The sequence below is a fragment of the Chionomys nivalis genome, chromosome 21 (genome assembly GCF_950005125.1).
Source record: "Chionomys nivalis chromosome 21, mChiNiv1.1, whole genome shotgun sequence".
In the NCBI taxonomy this organism is placed as follows: domain Eukaryota; kingdom Metazoa; phylum Chordata; class Mammalia; order Rodentia; family Cricetidae; genus Chionomys; species Chionomys nivalis.
This window is the reverse complement of record NC_080106.1, coordinates 19,637,567-19,660,111: the sequence shown is the minus strand read 5'-3', so window position 1 is coordinate 19,660,111 and position 22,545 is coordinate 19,637,567. Positions and strand designations below refer to the sequence as shown.

General features: G+C 43.7%; 1 protein-coding gene across 1 annotated transcript in view; it reads right to left on the bottom strand.

Moving 5' to 3' along the window:
* Hydin (HYDIN axonemal central pair apparatus protein) overlaps positions 1-22,545 on the bottom strand; it is a 310,664-nt gene that overhangs the window by 153,626 nt on the left and 134,493 nt on the right. The window contains exons 19-22 of the mRNA XM_057753452.1: positions 13,386-13,624; positions 9,503-9,776; positions 7,782-7,925; positions 4,622-4,765 (exon numbers count right to left, since the gene is read on the bottom strand). Of these exons, the coding sequence (XP_057609435.1) occupies positions 4,622-4,765; positions 7,782-7,925; positions 9,503-9,776; positions 13,386-13,624 (801 nt within the window). The remainder of the gene's footprint in view (positions 1-4,621; positions 4,766-7,781; positions 7,926-9,502; positions 9,777-13,385; positions 13,625-22,545) is intronic.

Sequence of the window (22,545 nt, the reverse complement as noted above, 5' to 3'; positions counted from 1 at the left end):
GTGCACATGTGTGTATGTGTGATATTTGAAGCAAATGATTCGGCTAAGAACTTCAGGGTTATAAGAATTTAGGAATTGATGCTGGGTGGTGGTGGTGCACGCCTTTAATCCCAACACTTGAGAAACAGAAACAGGCAGATCTCTGTGAGTTCACCAATCTGACAGGTTTATTGCATGGTGCATACACCTGTTTGCTCCACTATGAGCAAAGCAGAACCTGTTTTCTTGTGTTTGAGAGTCATTTTGTTTCTTTCTGTGAATTCGACTCTCTTCTTCTGACTTTCTACTGGGATGCAGTTTTTTCTTGTTGATTCATTCTATTTTTAATAAATTTGATTTTTTTATTAAGGCTATATGAATAAGTAATATGAAAACTGAAAAAGTACTACTAGAAATAGGAGCTCTTGATCCGCCCTGTGTCCCTACCACTAACAGGCCATCATTTTTTAAAAAAAATCTTTAAAAATATTTATTCATTTATTTGTGTGCATCTACTGAGTTTTTGAGTACCACACATGTGTAGAAATCCATGAAGGCCAGAAGATGGTATCAGGTCCCCTGGACCTGGAGCTACAGTGGTTGTGAGATACCATGTTGGTACTGGAAACTGGACATAGGGTCTTCTGCAAGAGTAGTCAGTGATCTTAACCATGGGACCATCTCTCCAGCCCTCCATTTCTTAATTCTTGTCATGGAATTGGTCCACATTACAGTTTTCTTGGGCCAAGAAAGGATGAGTAGGCTATGGTCACAGCTAGTAGCAGAATGAGGAAAAGGACAAGGGGCTTACTCTGGGACAACAGCACTGAGACCACCCAAAGCGTGAGACTTTCCCCAAATATTTTGACCCATACTTCCGGAGAAGAGTAGTTTCTGTTTTGTACATATTTTCTTGGTGGAGTCTGGTGCATATATTTCCCTCCCCATCTTCAGCACTCACCTCATATGTCCTGTCTCTCATCTCTAAGACACTCTGAAGCCCACTGTGTATGCTTCACATCTCCATGGCAACATTTTCTGAGATGCAGATTTAATAGCATTTCCTCCCCAAACCCCTTCATCATTCTGTCTATCTAAGTTAGCTGAAAATCTCATCCTTTAGTTACATTAATCTCGTCTCCTATCCACTCTTTCATTGCTATGGGCTCTTCATTTGTGGGGGCCAGGGAGGGAATCTGCTTTTATTCCATTACAACCATAACAACAACAGTGGGCCAAGACTTCTGATTAAGACTGGTACTCATGTCTGAATCTTCACATCCTCCCATACATTTGTTCTCTGTGCTCTGTTGATGGGGAAAGCCTTGTTAACCAATAATCTTTAAGAGGTGGAACCTAGTTTAGGCGTGGCTTTCTGGGACTGGGAGATAAAAACCTGTGCACCACTGAGGTGTGCTCTCTGTGTAGCTTACCCTGCGGTTGAGCAGAACTTGGATCTTCTGTTCCTGTGGTGTGAGTTTTCCCCTTATAATAAATAAAATATATTTGTTTATCTTTAAGTTAGCCTGGTTAATTTCATGTCTAAGATAACATCAACAGGTGGTGCCAACTATGGATACCATCAAAATTAATAAAGTTTCACTTTGAAAAGTAGAAACCTCTTGAAAAAGAGAAATGACAGCTCATCTACAATGATGAGAACCATACAGGTGGTAAGGAAAGCATATAGGGTTGGGGCAGTATCCTGCTCTTATCTCTACAGGAAAACACACATTTTCAAAAAATTCAAGAGACCCTGGATGTTTGAATGCTGACAGAAGGAAAAATAATTATCCACTAAGGATAATTGAGAAAAGGGAATATGATTTATGAGGTCAGGTAATGGATACACATACATTTAAACATATATATATATATATATATATATATATATATATATATATATGTTTTAGAGTTGGACAATGGCTCTGCACTTCTCTAAATCCAAGCTTGTTGTTAAAAGGAACATTAAGAGTTTCTGTCTCTCCCACATTGGAGCACCGGACTGAAATCCCAAGGTCCAAATCAGGAGCAGAAGGAGAGAGAACACGAGCAAGGAACTCAGGACTGCGAGGGGTGCACCCACATACTGAGACAATGGGGATGATCTTTCGGGAACTCACCAAGGCCAGCTGGACTGGGTCTGAAAAAGCATGGGATAAAACCGGACTCGCTGAACATAGCGGACAATGAGGACTGCTGAGAGTCAAGAACAATGGCACTGGGTTTTGATCCTACTGCACGTACTGGCTTTGTGGGAGCCTAGGCAGTTTGGATGCTAGACCTGGAAGGAGGTGGGAGGTCCTCGGACTTCCCAAAGGGCAGGGAACCCTGACTGCTCTTCGGGCTGATGAGGGAGGGGGACTTGGCGGGGGGGGGAGGGAAATGGGAGGCGGTGGCGGGGAGGAGGCAGAAATCTTTAATAAATAAATAAATTGAACAGAAAAAAAGAAGAAGCCTGAGCTAATAGGCAAAACAGTGTTGTAATACCAAAAAAAAAAAAAAAAAAAAAAAAAAAAAGAGTTTCTGTCTCATATTGGGAGCTATCTGGTATGGGACAGAAGGAAGACTTTAGGAAAAAAAATTACTTTTTTCACATCTATTTTGTCTATATCATATTCTTTATTGAATGTATGTCTCTATGAATAATGTTTAAGTTTTCCACAATGAACACTAGATTTTCCTACAGATCCTTTTCCTGCAGTAATATTTGAAGTTTCCAGGAAGAAGCCGGGGCCCCATAGCAACAACTCCACCTGGTTGTGATGCTGATAGCGCTACTATAAGACTGTTTTTTTTGTGGGGGGTACCAGCTACGGAAATGGTGCGCCTTCTCATGATGTTCTGACCAGAACTCAAAATAAGAACTTCGAAAAATCCCTATTAACTGCTCAGAAATCATTTGCAACTATACTAGACAGTAATCTTGAAACTTAACCATCATTTTACATTTGCAGGATCTCATAAAGAGAGCACTGCCCCCATGACAGTGTGAAGAAATTCTAGAGGATGATGCCCCCTCTCCCAAAAAGTTTGTACTCAGGGCTGGGAACACTGTTTAGGGGTTGTTGATTGTTACTTATATCAGGTAGAGGGTTGAGGTGGAAACTATGTTTATTTTAAAAAGGATAATAGTAGTGGGTAATAGTGAATTATTTGTGAGCTATTATTTATGGATAATTTACATTGGTATAGTTTTTGTATATTGATACAAATTCAAATTATATTTGTTATTTCTGTGCACCTATGCAAGGTTATTCTGTCAGATTGTATACATTCATGTTTCTACCTCTGTTTAGGATATTTTGTATATTGATACAACCTTTAGGATATAGTTTCATATTGACATATATACACACACCTCTGAACAAGATACTTATACATTTGCTGCACATTTGTTTACAGATTATTTAATATTATGCATGAAGTCTTAGTCTTTAAGTTATACAGGTATTAAATATTAGGTCAATAGTTGTTCATGTTTGTTATACATACAGTCAGATTAATTAGGCTCTCTAGATACATAGAGATTGTATTCTGTCTAGATAGGTAATCAACCATTTCAAGGATCTGTAGAACATTTAAATATCTTAGGGTTCTGTTGACATGAGACACAATTGCTCCCATATCTAGATAACGCCAACACCTGCCATCTCTTTGAGGGCTCATGTCTCATCCTTGTAGTTCAGAGCCTGGGTATATCAGCTGTACTGTCTCTGAGGCTATAGGAGCTTTCTTTGGCTAAGTCCCATCATAGTTTATTTGCTTCTGTGTCTTACTTGGGGCTTGTCTCTCCTTTAGTTTTCTATGCTGAGAAATCTTAGTTGGCCTTTCCTTTCTTGTGATCAAAAGAGGTCAGATGGGCACTGCCTGGTACACCCTCTCTCCAAGCACTCTGTCCCTGCCCACTTCAAAGGTCCATCTTGCTGAGTGTGGCTCACAGAACAGTCTCCTTAAGTCAAGGCTCTCTCCTCTGAGATCTGGCAATTGTTCTCTGCCCTCATTTCCACTTCTTCATTGGCGATCTCTCTAGAAGGAAAGGCTGAGCTTTCCAGACGGTGTATGAGCTGGATTTCCCCTTCACCCCTCCTCTTCCACAACCTGTGGTGTCACCTGTCTGTGGCAATTCTACTGTGACCCCATGCCCAGTAGAGAATCTCATGGACACCTCATGGGGCTATTTAGAGAGTGCTGCTTCCGGCCTCAGACTGGCAACTGGGGTGGCCTCATAGCCTTCTCTCTCGGCTTGGATCAGGCTTCTCAGTACTTGCAGACAGGCTTATTCACTGGGAGACTGGACTCATCCGTTCCTTGAGACAGGGTCTTTGGTTAGATTTCCCTAGTAGGAAGTCTTTGCCCTGTAGAGATTAACTTCATTACAATGGGCAGGAGCGAGTGGGTCTCCCTGCTGGGTTGGTAGGTCGTATACTCTGCATGCATCTTCCCACTGACTGAGAGTTGAAATAAGTTATTGCTTATTTGCAATTACCTATAGTTTTTTCTATTGGTTTCCCAGGTCATTTTGTATTTTTTTCTGGACTGAAATTAGGCAGTATATTTTTACTACTTTCTTTTACACACACACACACACACACACACACACACACACACACACACACACACACGATCCCTGCCAAGTTACCTTAGGAGTTGCGGGCAGCAGGGACTTATCAGTCTCACATATGAAGAAGGGTCCGGTTGTTGAGAGCAGCACGTTCACAGGCAGGGTGGTGACGTTCTTTATAGTCAAGGGCTGGTAATCAGGTTCCAGCATGGTATTAGGCTTCTGCACAGAAGGAAAGGGTAACAGAAGAAAAAAGGCAAGTCACAGTAAGTACAGGGAGCCCAAGTAACAAGTCTCATTAGTTCTGAACAGTAACCTGGTCACCCCTCCCTTCACGGGGACATTTATTTCCCCTGGTAGAGGTTTATGGAAATGAAGTGGAATGAGGTGTTAGGATTCTGAAACATGAACTTATATAACCCAGAAAACAGAGGGTATATTTCTGAGAGGCCCTGAGTGCTTAATTTAAAAGAAAACAGAACAACTCCCCCCAAACCCTATAGAAGCCTGGTTGCTAAAGCAAACTGTCACTGCCACCCTGCACACAGTGCACACACTGTACTTACTGCCATCCTGCACACACTGCACACCCTGCCACCTGTGCACACTGTCACCCTGCACACACTGCAACCCTGCCACCCTGTGCACACTGCACACCCTGCACACACTGCACACATTGTCACCCTGCACACACTGCACACATTGTCACCCTGCACACACTGTACACACTGCACACTCTGCACACACTGTACACCCTGCACACACTGTACACACTGCCATCCTGCACACACTGCATACCCTGCAACCCTACACACCCTGCACACACTGTACACACTGCACACCCTGTACACACTGCACACCCTGCACACACTGTACACACTGCACACCCTGCACACACTGTACACACTGCACACCCTGCACACACTGTACACACTGCACACCCTGCACACACTGTACACACTGTCACCCTGCACACACTGCATACCCTGCACACACTGTACACACTGCACACCCTGAACACACTGTACACACTGCACACTCTGCACACACTGTACACCCTGCACACACTGTACACACTGCCATCCTGCACACACTGCATACCCTGCAACCCTACACACCCTGCACACACTGTACACACTGCACACCCTGTACACACTGTACACACTGTCACCCGCACACACTGCACACACTGTACACACTGCACACCCTGTACACACTGCACACCCTGCACACACTGTACACCCTGCACACACTGTACACATTGCCATCCTGCACACACTGCATACCCTGCAACCCTACACACCCTGCACACACTGTAAACACTGCACACCCTGTGAGCACTGCATACCCTGCACACACTGCACACCCTGCACACACTGCACACCAACACACCCTGCACACACCGCCACCCTGCACGCACTGTACACCCTGCACACACTGTACACACTGCCACCTTGCACACATTCACACACTGCACACACTCACACCATGCACACACTGCACACCCTGCACGCACTGCAACCCTACCACCTGCACACCCTGCATACCTTGCACACCCACATACTGCACACACTGCCACCCTGCACACACTGCCACCCTGCACACACTGCCACCCTGCGCACACTACACGCACTGCCACACTATCACTGAACAAAGACTAATAAATCTGTGACAGCTTGTGAAAGACTTGAGGAATTGTTACAACAGTTAAGACATTTGAATCATGTGAATCTCCCCCCTCTGTTTAAATTATTCACTTTACAGACATGCTCATCTTGTTACATTGGCAAATACTCATGCATCTTTCTTATAGATCTCCCCATTAGCAGAGGAGGCAGTGTTGATGCTGCCTCTGTGAGAACTGCTGAACTGCAGTTTTCAACCAGAGAGAGGGCCAGAATGGCTCTTGAGTGAGAGGGTTTTGCTCACTCTAATGTTGGGGCTTACATTAATCTTTGTGTGATCTGAAAAGGGGCATTTTAGCACCAGTAGGAGGTGACCAGGAGCCTCAACCTGTGGGATCTAAGGTAAGAACTCTGATCATCTGGGGGTTCTTTTGATATAAAGCATAGCCCTTAAAAAACAGTTTCCACATTTTGGCTTGCTTTCTCTCCCCATTCTAATTTCATCACCCAACCCCAACTTTCACATTTCAACTTGGCTGAGTCTTCAGCTGTTTTCAGCATCATCATCCCCTGAACTGTGGCTCTTGGGTCCCCAGGAGACCCCAGGAGACAGCACGGAGAACTGTCCACACAGTGACCTTCCCTGAAGGCTGCTGTGTCACTGCAGATGGCTCTGAAGTGAAGAAGCCACACTTGGCTGGTTTTGGCAAGAGGCCATCTGGAGGTTAGCCATGAGAAGGAACCAAAGTCTGGAGAAGTCAATCTATTTTAAAATGACCCCTTCTTTCGGGCCTGTTTGTCTTCCAAATATAAGTAGATGGAATCTGCTTCTGGGACTTCATGAAGTGAGCAGGCTGAAAGTTTCAGCTGACCTTTTCAATCCCACAGAGATGCTGTTCCATCTCCATTGTGGATGAACAACGCAAAGAGCCTAAAGTTGATGGAATGGGAAGCAAGAGAGAAAGCCCCTCCTCTGGCAGGGTTTATATCTTTAGATTCTAATGCACCATAGTAGATGCACTGCCCTGGGCCAGCAGCAGGAGGCGCAACAGCTGTAAGCTGGACAATTCAGCCCAAAGGCCAAGCCCCCACAGGGCTCTTGTGCATACCAGGTAATGCAGATGTGCTCGTCATCATCCCTGATAAATTCTAACAATCGGCAGGAGGTGAGCAACGAGAAACAAGGTTGGGGAGCATCCAAGCTTCTGAGTTTGAGAAGAAAGAATGACAGAAGCAAAGAGCAGGAAGCTCAGAGGGCACCTTGCAGGAGTCGGTTATGCCCTTCTACCACGTGGGTCCTGGGGGGGAGTTGAACTTAAAGCAAAACGATGGAATATTCACGTATTTTCATGCATACTCTGCACTGATAGACCCCTTCCCTTTGATCTGACATACTAGAAATGATGCAAACAGGATTTGCATTTCATAGAATTATAGGTTTACATTCAGAATGCAGCTAAATGTGTACTGGCCTCTGAAGCTTGAACAGAGAAGCAATAGCGTCCTAGGGATGGGTATTAACAGGATTCCAATTAGGTTAGCCTCTAACATGCAAGCACAAGCACGTTGGCTCTGGCTAGACCATCGAGCCTCCCTAGCCCAGCCCCACTGACCTTTTCCAGTCGATATATGAGCTGCCTGGTGGAGAGCTGGATGAGAGGTGCTATAAATTCACAGATGATGTTCACGGATATCAACAAGCTTTTTCCCTTCTGGGCTCCGACAATGGCGTGACATACCAGCTTTTCTTTGACTTTCTGTACACAACACACATTAGCAGTTTTGAATAACTATACTTCAGAGAACTTAGTGACCTAAGAGTAGAAAATGTCTTCGAACCCAAGAAGGCCAGAGCTTTGTACGTGAGAAAGGACCCAGGAGTAAATCTATGCCATAAATAGATTGGATTGATGAGCATACAGGTTTGGGCTGTTAGCTAACCCGACATTCTCATGGTTTGCAAGCCCACCTTGGGAAGCTTCCACTGAAGCTCCAGGTGTATTTAGCTCCCTTGCAGGCCAGATTTACTGCCTCTTAAAAACATGCTCAACTCTTGGTAACCACATTAGAACATGCCCCTACTACAGACCGGGTCTTAAGATTAGGGCATGTGCTATATTCATCTCTGCATCCTTAGTGCCTAGAAGTGTTTATCTCATGGTACATACACAATCAAAGTTGGTTGATGCCCCAAATAACAAGAAAAGGGATACATTATATAAGACTCCCCAGTGAGAGGTACCCTTTATGCAGGGAGAATGTATTCTACTGGAAAACGCTTTGTGAAGAAATAATGGAAAGAAATAAGGTGGAATCTGTGACCCCAAAGAAGCTGGCAAATGGACCAGATTTCCCAACCCATCTCTGGGAGACAATTTCTTATTGCTTCTGATTTTATAAAGAGAAAAATTCAGTGTCAACCCATAAGCCCTCTAAGCAGCAGCTCAAGCAAACACCTTATCTCATTCAGAAAGTTTGTGTTTTGGGGGTGGGAAAGACTCTTGGGTGACTTGGTGATTTCCAAACTCCATAAGGGACTGTAATGAATAGATGCACAGTGCCAATATGCTTAAGTGTTTTCAGCTGAGTGACTGGCACTGATGTAAACAAAACTAGAAAGTCCATTGCTAGAGATTAACATGGCTATTTCTGCTACATAAAATTGCATATATATGAATATTTTGCCTGCATGTATGTATGCATTCCACACATGTGCCGGCTGACTGAAGGGGCCAGAAGAGAGCGTGGGATTTCCTGGAACTGGAATTATATAGCTGGCTGTGAGCTGCCATGTGAGTGCTGGGAACTGAACATGGATCCGCTGCAAGAGCAGCCAGTGCTTTTAACTGCCAAGTCATCTTTTCAGCCACCCCAGAGATGATGTTTTTAAATGGGGTGTCATTTAGCTAGGCAAAGTTGTCAAAAAAAAATGGGGACGTGGCTATACCTGAATAGTAGAGGCAGCCCAGAGCATCTATAAAAGCATGTTATTTTCTGAAAAAAAATGAGAAGAGACTGCTATATGTTAACAGGGAAATTTCTTAGAATGAAAACTGGACATTTTTCTACCACAGACTTGTTGGCTGGTCAGTATTGACTGTGGTAATGAGAACTGGTTTTAAATGGTCCTTTAAGGTTGGGGTTGCGGTAGCTATAGAAACAAACAAAAAAACTGAGCAGAGATGAACCTTGAAAGCAAGAAATGCTGCCATGGTAACTCAGGGCTATGTGTAGTCTTTGAGATAAATACCAAGAGACCTTCATAAGAAACAGATATAGCACAGCAGAGATTTATTTTGGGGAAAAATAACTTCTGACCATGCTCTCCTCTTACCCTGGGAATGGCAGAATAGCCTTCAAGTACCACGTCAATCGTCTGGCCTGGGTACAACTCCATCCTGACAGGGTAAAGTTGAAACACGGGGCTCCCTGTATCTGCGGGTTCCTGGGAGATCTGGGACTGGCGACGGCTACGACTAGGTCCCTTCTTCATTGGTTCCTTCTTACTTTGCTTTTCCTCAGGGCGGAAGTCATCATTCATCCAGAACAGCTGCTGGACGCGCCGTCCTTTGTTCGTCAGCTTGAAGCGGTAATAGTGGATATCTAGGCTGGAAAAGAAGGGCAGGTGCTGAGAGGCTCAGGCTCTGCACCCCAAGATTTATTCTTTTGGAAGTGCTATAGAATGAGCACATTAAAAAAAAAACAAAAAACAAACAAAAAAACAAAACAAAAACAAAAACAAAAAAAAACCCCACCTGCTCAGGGAGTCTAGGTCACAAGGCCACTTAGTGTGATTCAAGGGCTCCCAGGGTTGAGTCATGAACCTGGATTTTGTCCCAGAATCACCACTACCAGATAAAGGCTATGGGGGGCGGGGGGGAGTGGCCTGTGCATTCTTTGTCTCCCCCAGCAGGTCAAGGTCACTGTAGGATTCGTGAACAGAGTTATTTTAACACTCTCCTTAATGAGAAGTGGTTCTGAGGTGAGGAAAGGAAAGCACAGTACCAGCTGGAGGAGAATCCCACTTAGAAATGTGTTGTCTAGGTATGGCTGGTAAACTGTGAATTTACTTTAAACTCAGTGTGAACAACACACACTGATTAAGTCTTGACAGGACAGAGTGGCTGGGCTGAAGTAGACCAGAAGGCCAACCAGACGAGACACTTTCCTCAGACTTTCTTTCTCATTTCCTCATGCTTTCAAGTTGTAACTGTTTCGTCCATTAACTCATTGTGTCTCTATTTATGGGTCTTTAGGAAGGATCTGGGATTTCTATGGTATATTGAAAGAAGTTGAAATTGTGTGTGTGTGTGTTCCCAATTTATGGGCTTAATCAATATATTTTTCTTCAAGAAAAAAGTTCACGTCAGGACAGACAAGGTACTGCACCACCACTTGGGAAGCTGAGGCAAGAGGATCACCATAAAGCTAAGTTTGCCTGGCCTACATAGGGAGTTCTAGGCCCACCAGGGTTACACAGTGAGACCCTCTCTGAAAAACAGCAGCATTTGGAGCAGTAGCAGCAACATAAAGCAAACACCCCAGCTCATCTTCAACTGCTCATTTTTCTTTTAAAAACGTATTAGGCTTTGTGATTTCATCCCATTTGCTTGTCCTCAGGAAATGACAGATCTCACAAGTAAGTTGTAACATCAAGTAAGTAAATCAGGAGAAATAATTTTTAGTTGTCAGGTAGAAACATTTGTCTCTAAATGTTTATGCTCACAGGGCATACTCAACAGAATAATCTTTAGCCAACAGTTTAACTTTATGACCAATGGTAGGTTTGGGTGACAAAAGGTAAGCATATACAGTATGAATAACCTAGATAGGGCCCTTGCTGCTTTTTTTACAGTATGATTTTAATAATCACAGAAACCTGTCCATCGGAGCCATCTTCCATTTTAGAAAGGGAGAAAAGTTCTAAATATCTAAGAGATTTGCTCCAAAATATGCAATCAGAAGGAGTGGTATATAGGCATTCCTTTAGTCCAGGGCTCGGCCAACTTCCTCTGTAAAGAGATGAGGGATAAGACAGGGAGACTTTTGGGCCACATGATCTCAGGCATAACTACACAACTCTCCTCCTTAGTGTGAAAGGAGTCAGATATTCTGGCTGCATGCCAACAGAACCTTCTTCATAGAAACAGGTGGTGGGCGGAGGTGTACCTGTCAGGGCTTTTGCTGATTCTTTTGGTTATTGCTGGCATTGTGATTATATGTTAATAAGGAGAACAACAGGGTTTAGACAGAGGGGAAACTAATAGCTAACTAGAGTTTGTTTATATATTCAGAAAAACTGTTAACTAACCCTCAAATCTCCAGACAAAGGTTGGCATATCCTTTGGGGTTTTTTTTTGACACTTTATAGAAAAACCCCAAATAATAATATATGCTGTACAGAATATTGTTTTCTATAATTAGGTTTGTGTGTACTTAGGAAGTTTAAGTGGTCTGGCTGGTGGTAGCGATACACGCCTTTAATGCCAGCATTCAAGAGGCAGAGGCAGGTGTATCTCTGTGAGTATGAGGCTAGCCTGGTCTACAGAGCTACTTCCAGGACAGTCAGGTTTATATAGAGAAACCTTGTCTTGAAAAAAAAAAAAAACCCAAACAAACAAATAAACATACAAAACCAAAAACCAAAACAAACAAAACCAACCAACCAAACAAACAAACAAGCAATCAAAAAACTAGAAGTAGTTGTTTAAGTAGAAGCATTAGCATACATCGACAAATGCCTTTCGTTGTTACCAAGAGATAAAGCAGAGAAGAAGGTTTTGATATTTACCTGACTCAGAAACACGCAACTGGGCATGTGTAGAACATGCAACTCAACTTTCTGGGTTATCACTTACTTTGTTATTGCTTGTGGTATTTTTCAGTAAGAACCAAGGGATGGATGGGATTGTGGGAAGGACTTCTCAGAACACATGGCATGTGAGTTGGGTTCAGGGACTGTTAGATCAGAAGGCCAGAAGAGCAGCCATGAGGTTTGTTCCCAGGACTGCACCTGAGAAGTACAAATGAGCCAAACCCTGGGAGTCAACTACCGACAACTGCGGAATCCCTCTGAGGAGCCAGGGTCTCACGCTACTGCCTCTTATTGAAATATTCAGACCCTCTAGCTTTTCCTGGGCAGCCAGGGGGAACAATTGCAGCTTAATCATTGCTGCTATGATGGAGAAGCAGGGGCTGGAGAGATGGCTTGGCGGTTAAGAGTACTGGCTGCCCTTTCCAAGGTCCGGAGTTCAGTTCCCAGCAACCACAAAGTGGCTCACGACCATCTATAACAAGATCTGATGCCCTCTTCTGGTATATATGCAGGTATATTTGCAAAGCCCTCATACATAAAATATAAATAAATGATGGAGAAGCAAGTAGATGAAATATGATTCATAAAATCACTGGCTTGGCAATGTCTGGTATATTTGTAATGACTTATTTTTCTGTGTAAACTCTACTTAGGTTTCACCAAGCTGTGCGTTTTCTACATTTGTGGAGAGGGATGAGAAGTTGATTGAAATCAGAAAGGAGAGGTTATGCAGAAATACGGAATCCATCATAAAGCAGCCACCCCTTTCAGCAGAGTAGAGGGACCTAGCCTGGAGAATGTAAACAGGTTTGCTAGTTTGCTCCAACTGTCAACTTCACACAGCCTAGAAACATATGGATAAAAAACCACCACCGCCGCCGACAGAGTCTCAATGAAGCAATCACCTTTATCAGGTTGGTCTGTGGGCAGGTCTCTAGGGGATAGTCTTGGTTAGTAATAGACGTCAGAGGGTTCGACCCACTGCGGATGGTACTATTCCCTGGGCAGGTGGTCCTGAGCTGTAGAAGGAAACTAATTGAGCAAGAGTTCAAGAGTCTGAGTGCCAGCAAGCAGTGCTTCTCCATGGTTCCTGCCTTTGGGTTCCTGTTTTGGGAGAAGTGACAGGGAAGTACTAGACGAAGTAAACCCTCCCAAGTTTTGCTTGGTTAAGTTGCTTTTGGATGGAGCGTTGTATCACAGCGACAGAAAGGAAAGCAGAGCACAGGGTGATGGCTTAGAAACGTCTTCTTGTAGCAACCGTAACCAAGCTGTGACTAGAAAACGTCTAGTGTTTTCATCAAAGAAGGAGAAAGTGAGGGCGGGATAGGAGAGGGATGGAGGGGGTAGTTCTAGTTCATCGAGACTGTGACATATATAACTATGCTCCATGGTGTTCCCCTACCTGAAATGTGCTCCCAGGTTGAGCTCTGGAGCAAAGGGCTTGTCCGACACAATGGTAGAACCAATCCCTGTAGCCTGGATAGGGATCCGATAGGTGTTGCTGTGCTCAACCTCCAGAATGACTGTGTCTTTGAATGTCACGATGTCATCCAGGTTGGCAGTCAGGGTCAATGGAACATCATCTTCTGCAGGAACCATGCCCTTACTGGGTTTAACTGTCCAAAGGGATTTTTTGTTTGCCTGCAACACAAGATTACAAGTTAACCCGGTAAATGTCCTTGGCTCTTCATCTTGCGTACGTCAAAGCCGTCTGTTTCAAATGGCCTACACCACAGGATTCAACTTCAGAGACAAACATTATCATTTTACTTCTTTTAGAATCAGAAAAGCTGGATGTTTGCTGACTTCCTTTCTCAAAAGGCGGCCCGAGTCTGAAGAGCAAGGCCACCCTTCAGCTTTGGGTGCTCTGTGTGGATTTGGTGCCTCTCTTCCCCATGACGACAACCTTGGTCTCTAACAAGCTTTCACTAATTATCTGCTCTGACCTCACAGTTCTGAGATGCCAAGGGAAGGGCCAGCATTCCTTCTGGGATTCTCAGAGGAGGAGTTTGTAGAATCAGAGTAAAGATGAGCATCCTTTTCATAAACACATGATAGGAAGTCATCCTGGCTTTTACTATGTTTTTATAATAATTGAAAGAATTCCATTAGCTAAAATTCTAAGCTTATTCTGAAATCTGTTACAAGGCTGACCCTGAGTTGAAAGTGACTCTTATCATTTATTAACTGCTCAGATATTCACAGCACACCGCTTTTCCTTCCCCAAAGTCTTTGCCAAAGCCAGGGCCTGCTAACGCCTATTCTGACCATTGCACTGGAAGCGGCCAACCGGTCTTAGTGTTCCTGGTCACTTTCACCTTGCTCTAGGTTTTCCTTCCTTAGCACTCATGGTGTTCTAACACAGTACATGATTTACTTATTGTAAGTTCTACATAGGAGGGTATTTGTCATTTGTTTGTGGGCTTTTTTCACAAATATATCCCAAGTATCTACAGCAAGATATAGTATATGGTTATATTACATGTACAGTACAGTGTATATAGAAGACACTTAATAAATATCTGACAAACGAAGCCAGGTATGGTAGTGCATACCTATAATCACAGCACCTGGGAGTGAGAGGCAGGGGGGGTTACAAGTTCAAGGTCAGCTTGAGCTGTATAGGAAGATCCTGTTTCAATAAGTAAAACAAAAGTTAATGAATGAGGATATCAGTCTTTCATTCGAACTCTTTTTGATGGTAGTCTATTCACTTCTTATATAGGGTAATTTGTTTACTTCAGGTTATAACAACTCAAAATATTAGACATTTCATCCTATGAAATAGGTAGAGATATGACTCATTTTGACCTCCTATACGTAGTTTTTGGTCCTTCCTTGGAGTTATGCAGAGTAAATTGAACACCCCCGTTGTACTTAATTGTCCTTCAAATCCTGCATCCCAGACTTAAAGGAAAACCTCAGATGTCAAAGTGAGGTTAAGACGTCAATTATAAAAAAAAAAAAGACTCATGCTGTAAATATTAATTAAAATTTGATTTCTGCTTCTTTGATGGTAATCTATTTTCTACTTTTAGACTTTGCCCTTGTCTTTGAAAGTCTATAATGCATTCTGCTTGGAATTTGATCTCTTTCTAGAGTCCTTCGTTTGATGTGTTTTTATTTTTGGACAATTATCAATCACTGTCTGTTTAAATATTTTACCTCATTCTTTATCCCCAGCCTTTCAGAACTTCCTGATATGACCTCTCTATTAGAGTCTGTCCTGGAATGTCCCCTAGAGGCTCCTGTCCTGAAGTCTTGACCCAGCTGGTGGTGCTGGTGGGAAGCGCTGGAAACCTAGGAGGTGGGGCCTAGCTAGAGGAAGTGAGGTCACTATGGCATGCCTTGAAGAGGATATTCGGGCCTGGGCATCTCTTCATTGCACCCCACCTCCTGGGTGCCATAAAGTTTCCCCATGGCCTCCCAGCCACAGGGATAAAGGTCCAAGTGGTCATGGCCCGAAAATCTCTGAAACCACAGGTAAGCCTTCCTCCATCTAAATGATCTTAGTTATTCTGCTGCAGAGAGGCGCAGCTAGCGGATAGGCGGTGTCTTAGCTTCCTAACTCCATTTCTTTTCTTTTGCTCTCCGATTTGTTTTGCATGGTTTCTCCTCAGTTTTCTTCCGGCTCACTAATTCTCTCTTCAGCTGAGTATAATATGCTGGTAAACAAGCCTAATGCGTTCTTTATTTTGGATTTCAAACTTAGGTCTGAATAGTTGATATTCATGTCTGTAAGGTTTTCAGCCTTTGGGAGAACTGCCAAAATTCTGATTCTGATATCCAGCTCACCAGCTGCTCCTCCTGGTCACCTACAGATCTGATGAGCACACTGGGTTTAGGATTTTTAATCAAGCACAGTGAATATATATCCAACAGACCCGATGTTCAGTTTTTGTGGGAAATACAAAAATGCCCAAAGCACACTCTCTTTCCTGAGGAGCTGACGTGACACTGAGGGAAGCCAGGAGGAGGCCAGGGAGAAAGCACCTCAGAGGAGCCAAAGAATAGGGTGCTTCTCCAGAGGAGGGCAAGCTAGAATCCTCCGACTGTGACATACGCATTTTTCCTCCAAATGTAAGATTAGACCTGATAAACAAGTGGTGTGTCTCTAATTATATCACTATTGATTAAAAAGTCTAACACACTCTCTCTAATTCTATGTATAAGCAATTATTTCAAAATGAATAAAGCATCTTCTCCCTATTTTAGTAGCTATTTCTGCTCATTTAACTCTTGATTCTATATCAGGGAAGAAATTACTTATATAAAATATTTAGTTATTGCCAGTAACACACATTGAGAAAGGGCTATAAAAAGAAAAGCCGTGGAGATGGTTTAGAAGCTTCCAGGATAGTAAGGCAGTACTAGATAAGAATGTGATTATTTGCTTGAATATCTTCCCTGCTTCCCAGACTTCTCCAAGTCATGGGCTCAGGAGAAGCTCTCAAAAGTCAAGCATAGGGAGGAAAACAATGTATTTAAAAGAAAAAAAATCACCCTCTGGGCTCACTGGCTTTGGAGGCTACTTCAGTCTAAAGTCATCTTTTCTGGACTGGAGAGATGCTCAAGTGGTCAGCAGCACATGCTGCTCCTCCAGGACCCAGGTTTGATTCCCAGCACCCACGTGGGCTCACAGTCATGTGTAACCCCATCATCAGGGGACCTGACGCCCTTTTCCTGCCTCCACGGGCTCCAGACACAAAGACGATGCACATACATACATGTAGGTAAAACCCTCACACAAATGAGATAAAAAGACAAATTCTAAAAAACGTAATTTATCCTTCTTCTATTTAATTTCCAAGGTATATTTCTAGCAAAACAGAAAAGAAGAACGTAAAGATACATGCAACTCAGTTAGAAATGTCCTGAGATACTTGGGAGAGGGTTAGAATAGGGTTGTAGTTGTGGAAAATGAGATCATGAGAAAAAGTTAAGAGTCTGCCACCAGGCAGCATCCCACAGGGTGACATCCCAGAAGTACTTTAGTCCCAGTGCAGATGAGAGGCTGGATCTTGGGCAGTGGGACCCACTCACCACCCTTAGGAACTGATTCACAGATATCTATACAAGGAGAAACTAAGGTTTAAGCCCAAATGTTCATTTCCCAATTTGAAACTGAGGACAAACCCTGTTAGACAGACCAGAAAGCTAGTTCCATTTCCTTGTGCTTTGTAAGCCTACGTGGGAAAAAAAGAAAATTGCATATTAAAGTGAAAAATGAATTAAATGAATCTCAGAAAAACATTTTCAGATTTACAAATTGTGTGTGATGAGGACAAAGACGGACAATGTTGAGAAAAATTTACTTCAATGTTGACATTAATGGAAACTGTAGAAAGTCAAAAGTCTGAGCAGTTCTCAGGATTTCCGAATGAGGAATACCTCTAGAGACACGGAAACAGAGGAAAACAATCAAGCATTAAGGGTTGTTTTAGACATGCTAGGACCTGAACAGAGAGAGTCTGTTTGTATCTGAAGGACACTTGTGAGAAAAAATGCTAAGCCTTGCACGATTTAGTGTTATGCGAAATTTCTCTGCACCTTTGCTAATCACTCTCGCCCCGGCCTAGTGGGGCATTAGACTACGCAAAGGACTCGAAGCGCCTGCCTTTCCAGAGCATTTATATACGGTTGTTTATGATTTTACACTTCTGAGACTGAGGAGATGGCTCCGTATACAAGCACAAAGACCTGAGTTCAGATCCCCAGGACCCATATAAAAACCTGGCGTGGTCACCCATATATGTAACCCTAGCTGTGGATCAGGCAGAGATCGGAGGGTTTCGGAGGCTTACTGACCACCAACCTAGTTCCAGGTTTAATGGGAGATCCTGTCTCAAGGAAAAAAGACAGAGAGTGACATAGAAGGACCCCAATGTCATCTTGTGCCTTCATGTGATTATATGGGCGCACATAACCTCCCATACACATGTGCACCTATACTCCCCCCCCCACGTATAATTAAAAAGATACTCCTTATGCAATGAATTTTCATGATGTAGACACACTATTATTGAAAGGAGAAACAACAGGAATGGAATGACACCGTATTACATTCGTCTTTGGGTTCAAAGAAATACTTCCTAACATAGCTTGTTAATTTATGCTTCCAAAGTTATTTTTTTTAAATCAGTCCTAAGGTGAAAACAGAACAATTCTCTGAGCCATTAGTCACAAATATAATGTCAAAGTGAGTTCCATAAGAACTATAAATGCAAATTCAATTTTCTGTAGCCATTTAAAAATGGATCAAGATGGCTCCATTTCACCTAGAGTCTTGGTTAACGTAGGCTGAAGTCTGGGTAAAACCATTTCAGTGTGACCTGCACAATTAAAGCAACAGATGGAAATGGAGTTTTCATCCTTGGCTAAGCAGTCCGTCTCTCAGCATTTTTAGACTTACGGTCTTGAGATTCTAGACAGCTACTTTTAGATAAGGTGATGGTAGCTGCTATAACGGACCCCTAATGCTCAATGGGTTAATGTAATATCAGCTTATTTTGAAGTTGTGATAGAGGCGAGCATTGGCTTCTACTCCACAGTCATTCAGGAAGCTCAGATGAGCAGACTGTGACACAGTTGAACACTCTGGCCATTGGCGAATCACTAGACAGCAAAGCAGAAAGGATGGGGTATTGAATGCTAGGATTTACACACCAGCTCACTTCCATTGGCTAGAACTCCCCCCATGAAGCTACACCTAATGGAGGCTGGGAAATGTAGTCCAGGTCTGAGTCCGCAGTAAAGGGAGATTGGTGCAGTGAGCTGCTGACAAAACTACCTGGTTAGTTTAACTCACAGCTACCTACTCAAATGTACCGCCAAGCCCAACTCTCAAATCTCAGATCCGGAATGGTAATGGGCTCCAGTGAAGCCCTTCCCTATGGTGGGATGCCATGCTCAGCCTTAAAGCAAGGGAGAGGGAGGGGCTTGATCCAGCCTTAACTTAATGTATCAGGCTTTGTTGACTCCCCATGGGAGGTCTTACCCTAGGGGAGGAGTAGGGGCGGGGGCTGAGAGGGAGTCAAGGGGATGGTGTGGAAGGAGCGGTGGGAGGGAGAACTGCGTTTGGAATTTAAAATGAAATTTAAAAAAAATAATAAAAAATAAAATGAAAACAAAGGGGCTCCGGGGAGAGACTCACTTGGCATTTCAAACCCTATGAGAACTGTGGACCCAGACTTCACCTTCATCTGCTATCAGGAAAGATAGAGAGCCAGCTGGGAAAGAGAGCAGGAAAGCGCTAGGTGAGGGGATCCTGCTCTGCTGACCCCTCTGCCCAGTTTCGGGCTTTCGAGCATTCTATATAGTTTTGCTCATCTACAAGACTCGGCTTACACTGCAGATATAAGTCAATGCCATTTAGAACATAAAAAAGAAAGCATGGTGTCTTTCAGAGCGGGTACTGTCAAAGTCATTTCATTCACTCTGTCTGCTTCTCTCCCTGACCAGGGGCACAGTTCAATCCTCTACACACCATGAAGCGAGGCTGTGGCCAGGGTGAGTGCTATTTCAGGCCAGAGGACATCGGGTTCGATGGGTGTATACTGACTGTCTCTATTTGATTCCTGGTTGGATGTTCCAGAAATAAGACCTAAGTTGTTCCCAGGGCTGAATCAGTGAGTTTTCTTTTTAATGAAGCTTATTAATCAATGCCTGGCATAAAATGAGACAGAAAAATACACCACAGGCTCTAAGAACAAGGTACAATAAAATGTCAGATGCTAAGGTCCTGGACTGCTCTCCCTGTCAGTCAGATTGTAGGGCACTGCTGTGTCTGTGTGGCTTTGCCATTTAACTTTCGGGTGAGCCCTTTCCTTTGTGGGAGGCCTAGGGAGAGTGGTATCTTCTGGTGTGGGAGGAAAACTTGGCTAACGAAATGACAAACATGGCAGTTGTGGAGACCATATCCTGACCTTTTGAAGACAACAGGACAGGAAGATGACAATGGATAGAGATGGCTTAGGAAGGAAGGCTCTTAGGGAAAACAAACGTGGGCTTGAGGCGCCTGCTCAGTTGCCCTCCTAGTGCTAAACTTAGGACATATTTCCTGTGGTGGCTTCGATGAAATGCTCTCCCCAACAAGGTCTTGGTCCCCAGTCATTGGCAGTCTGGGGAGGGTTAGGAGGTGTGGCCTAACTGGAGGAAGTGTGTCACTGGGGGCTGGCTTGGAGGTTTCCAAAGACTCAGGTTTTCCTTTGTGATTTGAGATGTGAGCTTGCCACCTGTCACCTCTACTCCGCTACCACAGACTGTTAGCCCTATGGAGCCGTTAGCCAAATAAACCCCCTTTCTCCTATAAATCGCCTTGACCATGGTGATAACAGGAAAGTAACTAGGACAGCACCCATTTAGCCTCCTGACCTAATTAGCTTTGGGTATCGACTGTGCCTTCCAGATGCTGTGTGGTGGTGATGGTTAACTGCGGTCATGTGTGAGGTTCTAGCACCTCGTAAGTTACCGTAAACCACAGATTTATCGTCATTTCATTCAAACCTGAACTGCTCTTATATTGCATAATTACGGGCTTGATAATGTTTTGCTGGAAAAAAAATACAGTTTATGACAATGAGAAAATAAAGATGGATTCTGAGAAAGAATTTAAGCTTTAATATTTTTGCCAGAAAGAAGTAGGTAACGATCTGTGGTAGAGAGAACTCTAAGATGGGCCCTAATATGTCCACAGCTGTCTTTTCCATTATTCAGTCAAATGCTAATGTGGGTGCTCCTTGGAAAAGACCTGGCAAATATAGTTATAAGGTCGTAAGTCAGTCAGTTCACCTTCAGATGGGGAGATTATCTTCAGTGGGCCAAAAGGAGGCTAAACTTTTGGAAATGCCAAGTCTGAGAGACCTAAAGGAAACGCCATGTGATAGGGTAGCTCTGGTGTCCCAGTAACAGTTGAGAGGCATCCATGCTGATGGCAAGTGAGACAGGAAATTTCTACTGCAAAGCAAAACTCTGCCAGTAAACTGAGGATCCCAGTTGTGGGCCTTTCCCTAGCCACCCCTCCCAAGAGAAATGCAACTCAGCTAACATACTTATTTTAGTCCTTGGTGATCCGATAAGAAGGAAGCAGCCATGCCAGGCCTGGGCTATTGACCCATAAAAACCAATAATAAATTAGTATTATCTTAAATCCTAGATTTACGGCAATTTAAAACATGGCAACAGAAAATTAATACAAGCGTCCATATGTTTCTTTCAAAAGATGCTAACAGCAAACCCGCCAAAAATTTCACATTAAAACATAAGATGGAGCTGGAGAGATGGCTCAGTGATTAAGTACTCGGGATAAGTTGAGTCTCACAGATAAAGCCTATGCAGGAGCAGGGGTTCGAGCTCCCGCAGAGCACTGGAGTTGGGTTTCCGGCACCCCCACCCCAGGCACATACACATAAATAAAAATTAACCTCTAAAGAAGATCATCAGCGCCAGGCGGTGGTGGCGCACGCCTTTAATCCCAGCACTTGGGAGGCAGAGGCAGGTGGATCTCTGTGAGTTCGAGGCCAGCCTTGTCTACAAGAGCTAGTTCCAGGACAGGAACCAAAAGCTACAGAGAAACCCTGTCTCGAAAAATCAAAAAAAAAAAAAAAAAAAAAAAAAAAAAAAAAAAAAAGATCATCAGCAATGGATGTCTGCCTTTGCAGCAACTTAGGGCTGGGAAGTCAGCCATTTTCCCAGTCCGCAACCAACATACATAGGAAGTACATGCTTGTGTGCAGGTGAACATGGCTGTGGGAAGGATGGAGGGTTGGGGTTGGTTACCTTTTACAGCTCAGAATCCATGCCCTCCTGTGATTACTGATAAACCCTCCTCCCAAGGTTCCACACATCTAAGCTTAATATCTGCTTTTGTTTTTGTAACTGGCTACCTCCCTCCATTTCTTTGTTATTTATTTATTTATTTATTTATTTATTTATTTATTTATTATACAATATTCTGTCTGTGTGTATGCCTGCAGGCCAGAAGAGGGCACCAGACCCCATTACAGATGGTTGTGAGCCACCATGTGGTTGCTGGGAATTGAACTCAGGACCTTTGGAAGAGCAGGCAATGCTCTTAACCTCTGAGCCATCTCTCCAGCCCCTCCCTCCATTTCTTATACGAGCTCAGCTTCCATGGCAAACCAGCGGGGCCTTTTTTATAAGTTTCCGTCTCGTGTATTTAATATTTCCCATAAAAGGCAGGAGTGATTGCTGCTGCTTGCACGTGTCATACCGGCAGTGTAGGCTTCGACAGGCCTGCTGCTCTGCAGGGCTGATAACTATGAAGCCTGAAGAAAATAGCACCATTCACTTGAAAACAACGACTCCTTTGCCATTTGAGACCTGTGAGGTTCCCTCCCGGGAAACGAGAGGAAGCAGATGACAACAGGAACCCACGTGTGGAGAGAGGGACTGCTTTAGACTTCTATTATCTCAGCAGATGATTCATTCTCCGTGGGGCAAGAACAATGAAGAACTCACCAAGGCCTGGCTCCCTTTCATCATCTGAATGGCATCTGGAGTCATAGACTCCTCTCCCTTGAAATGAGTCATTTTGCTGCTTC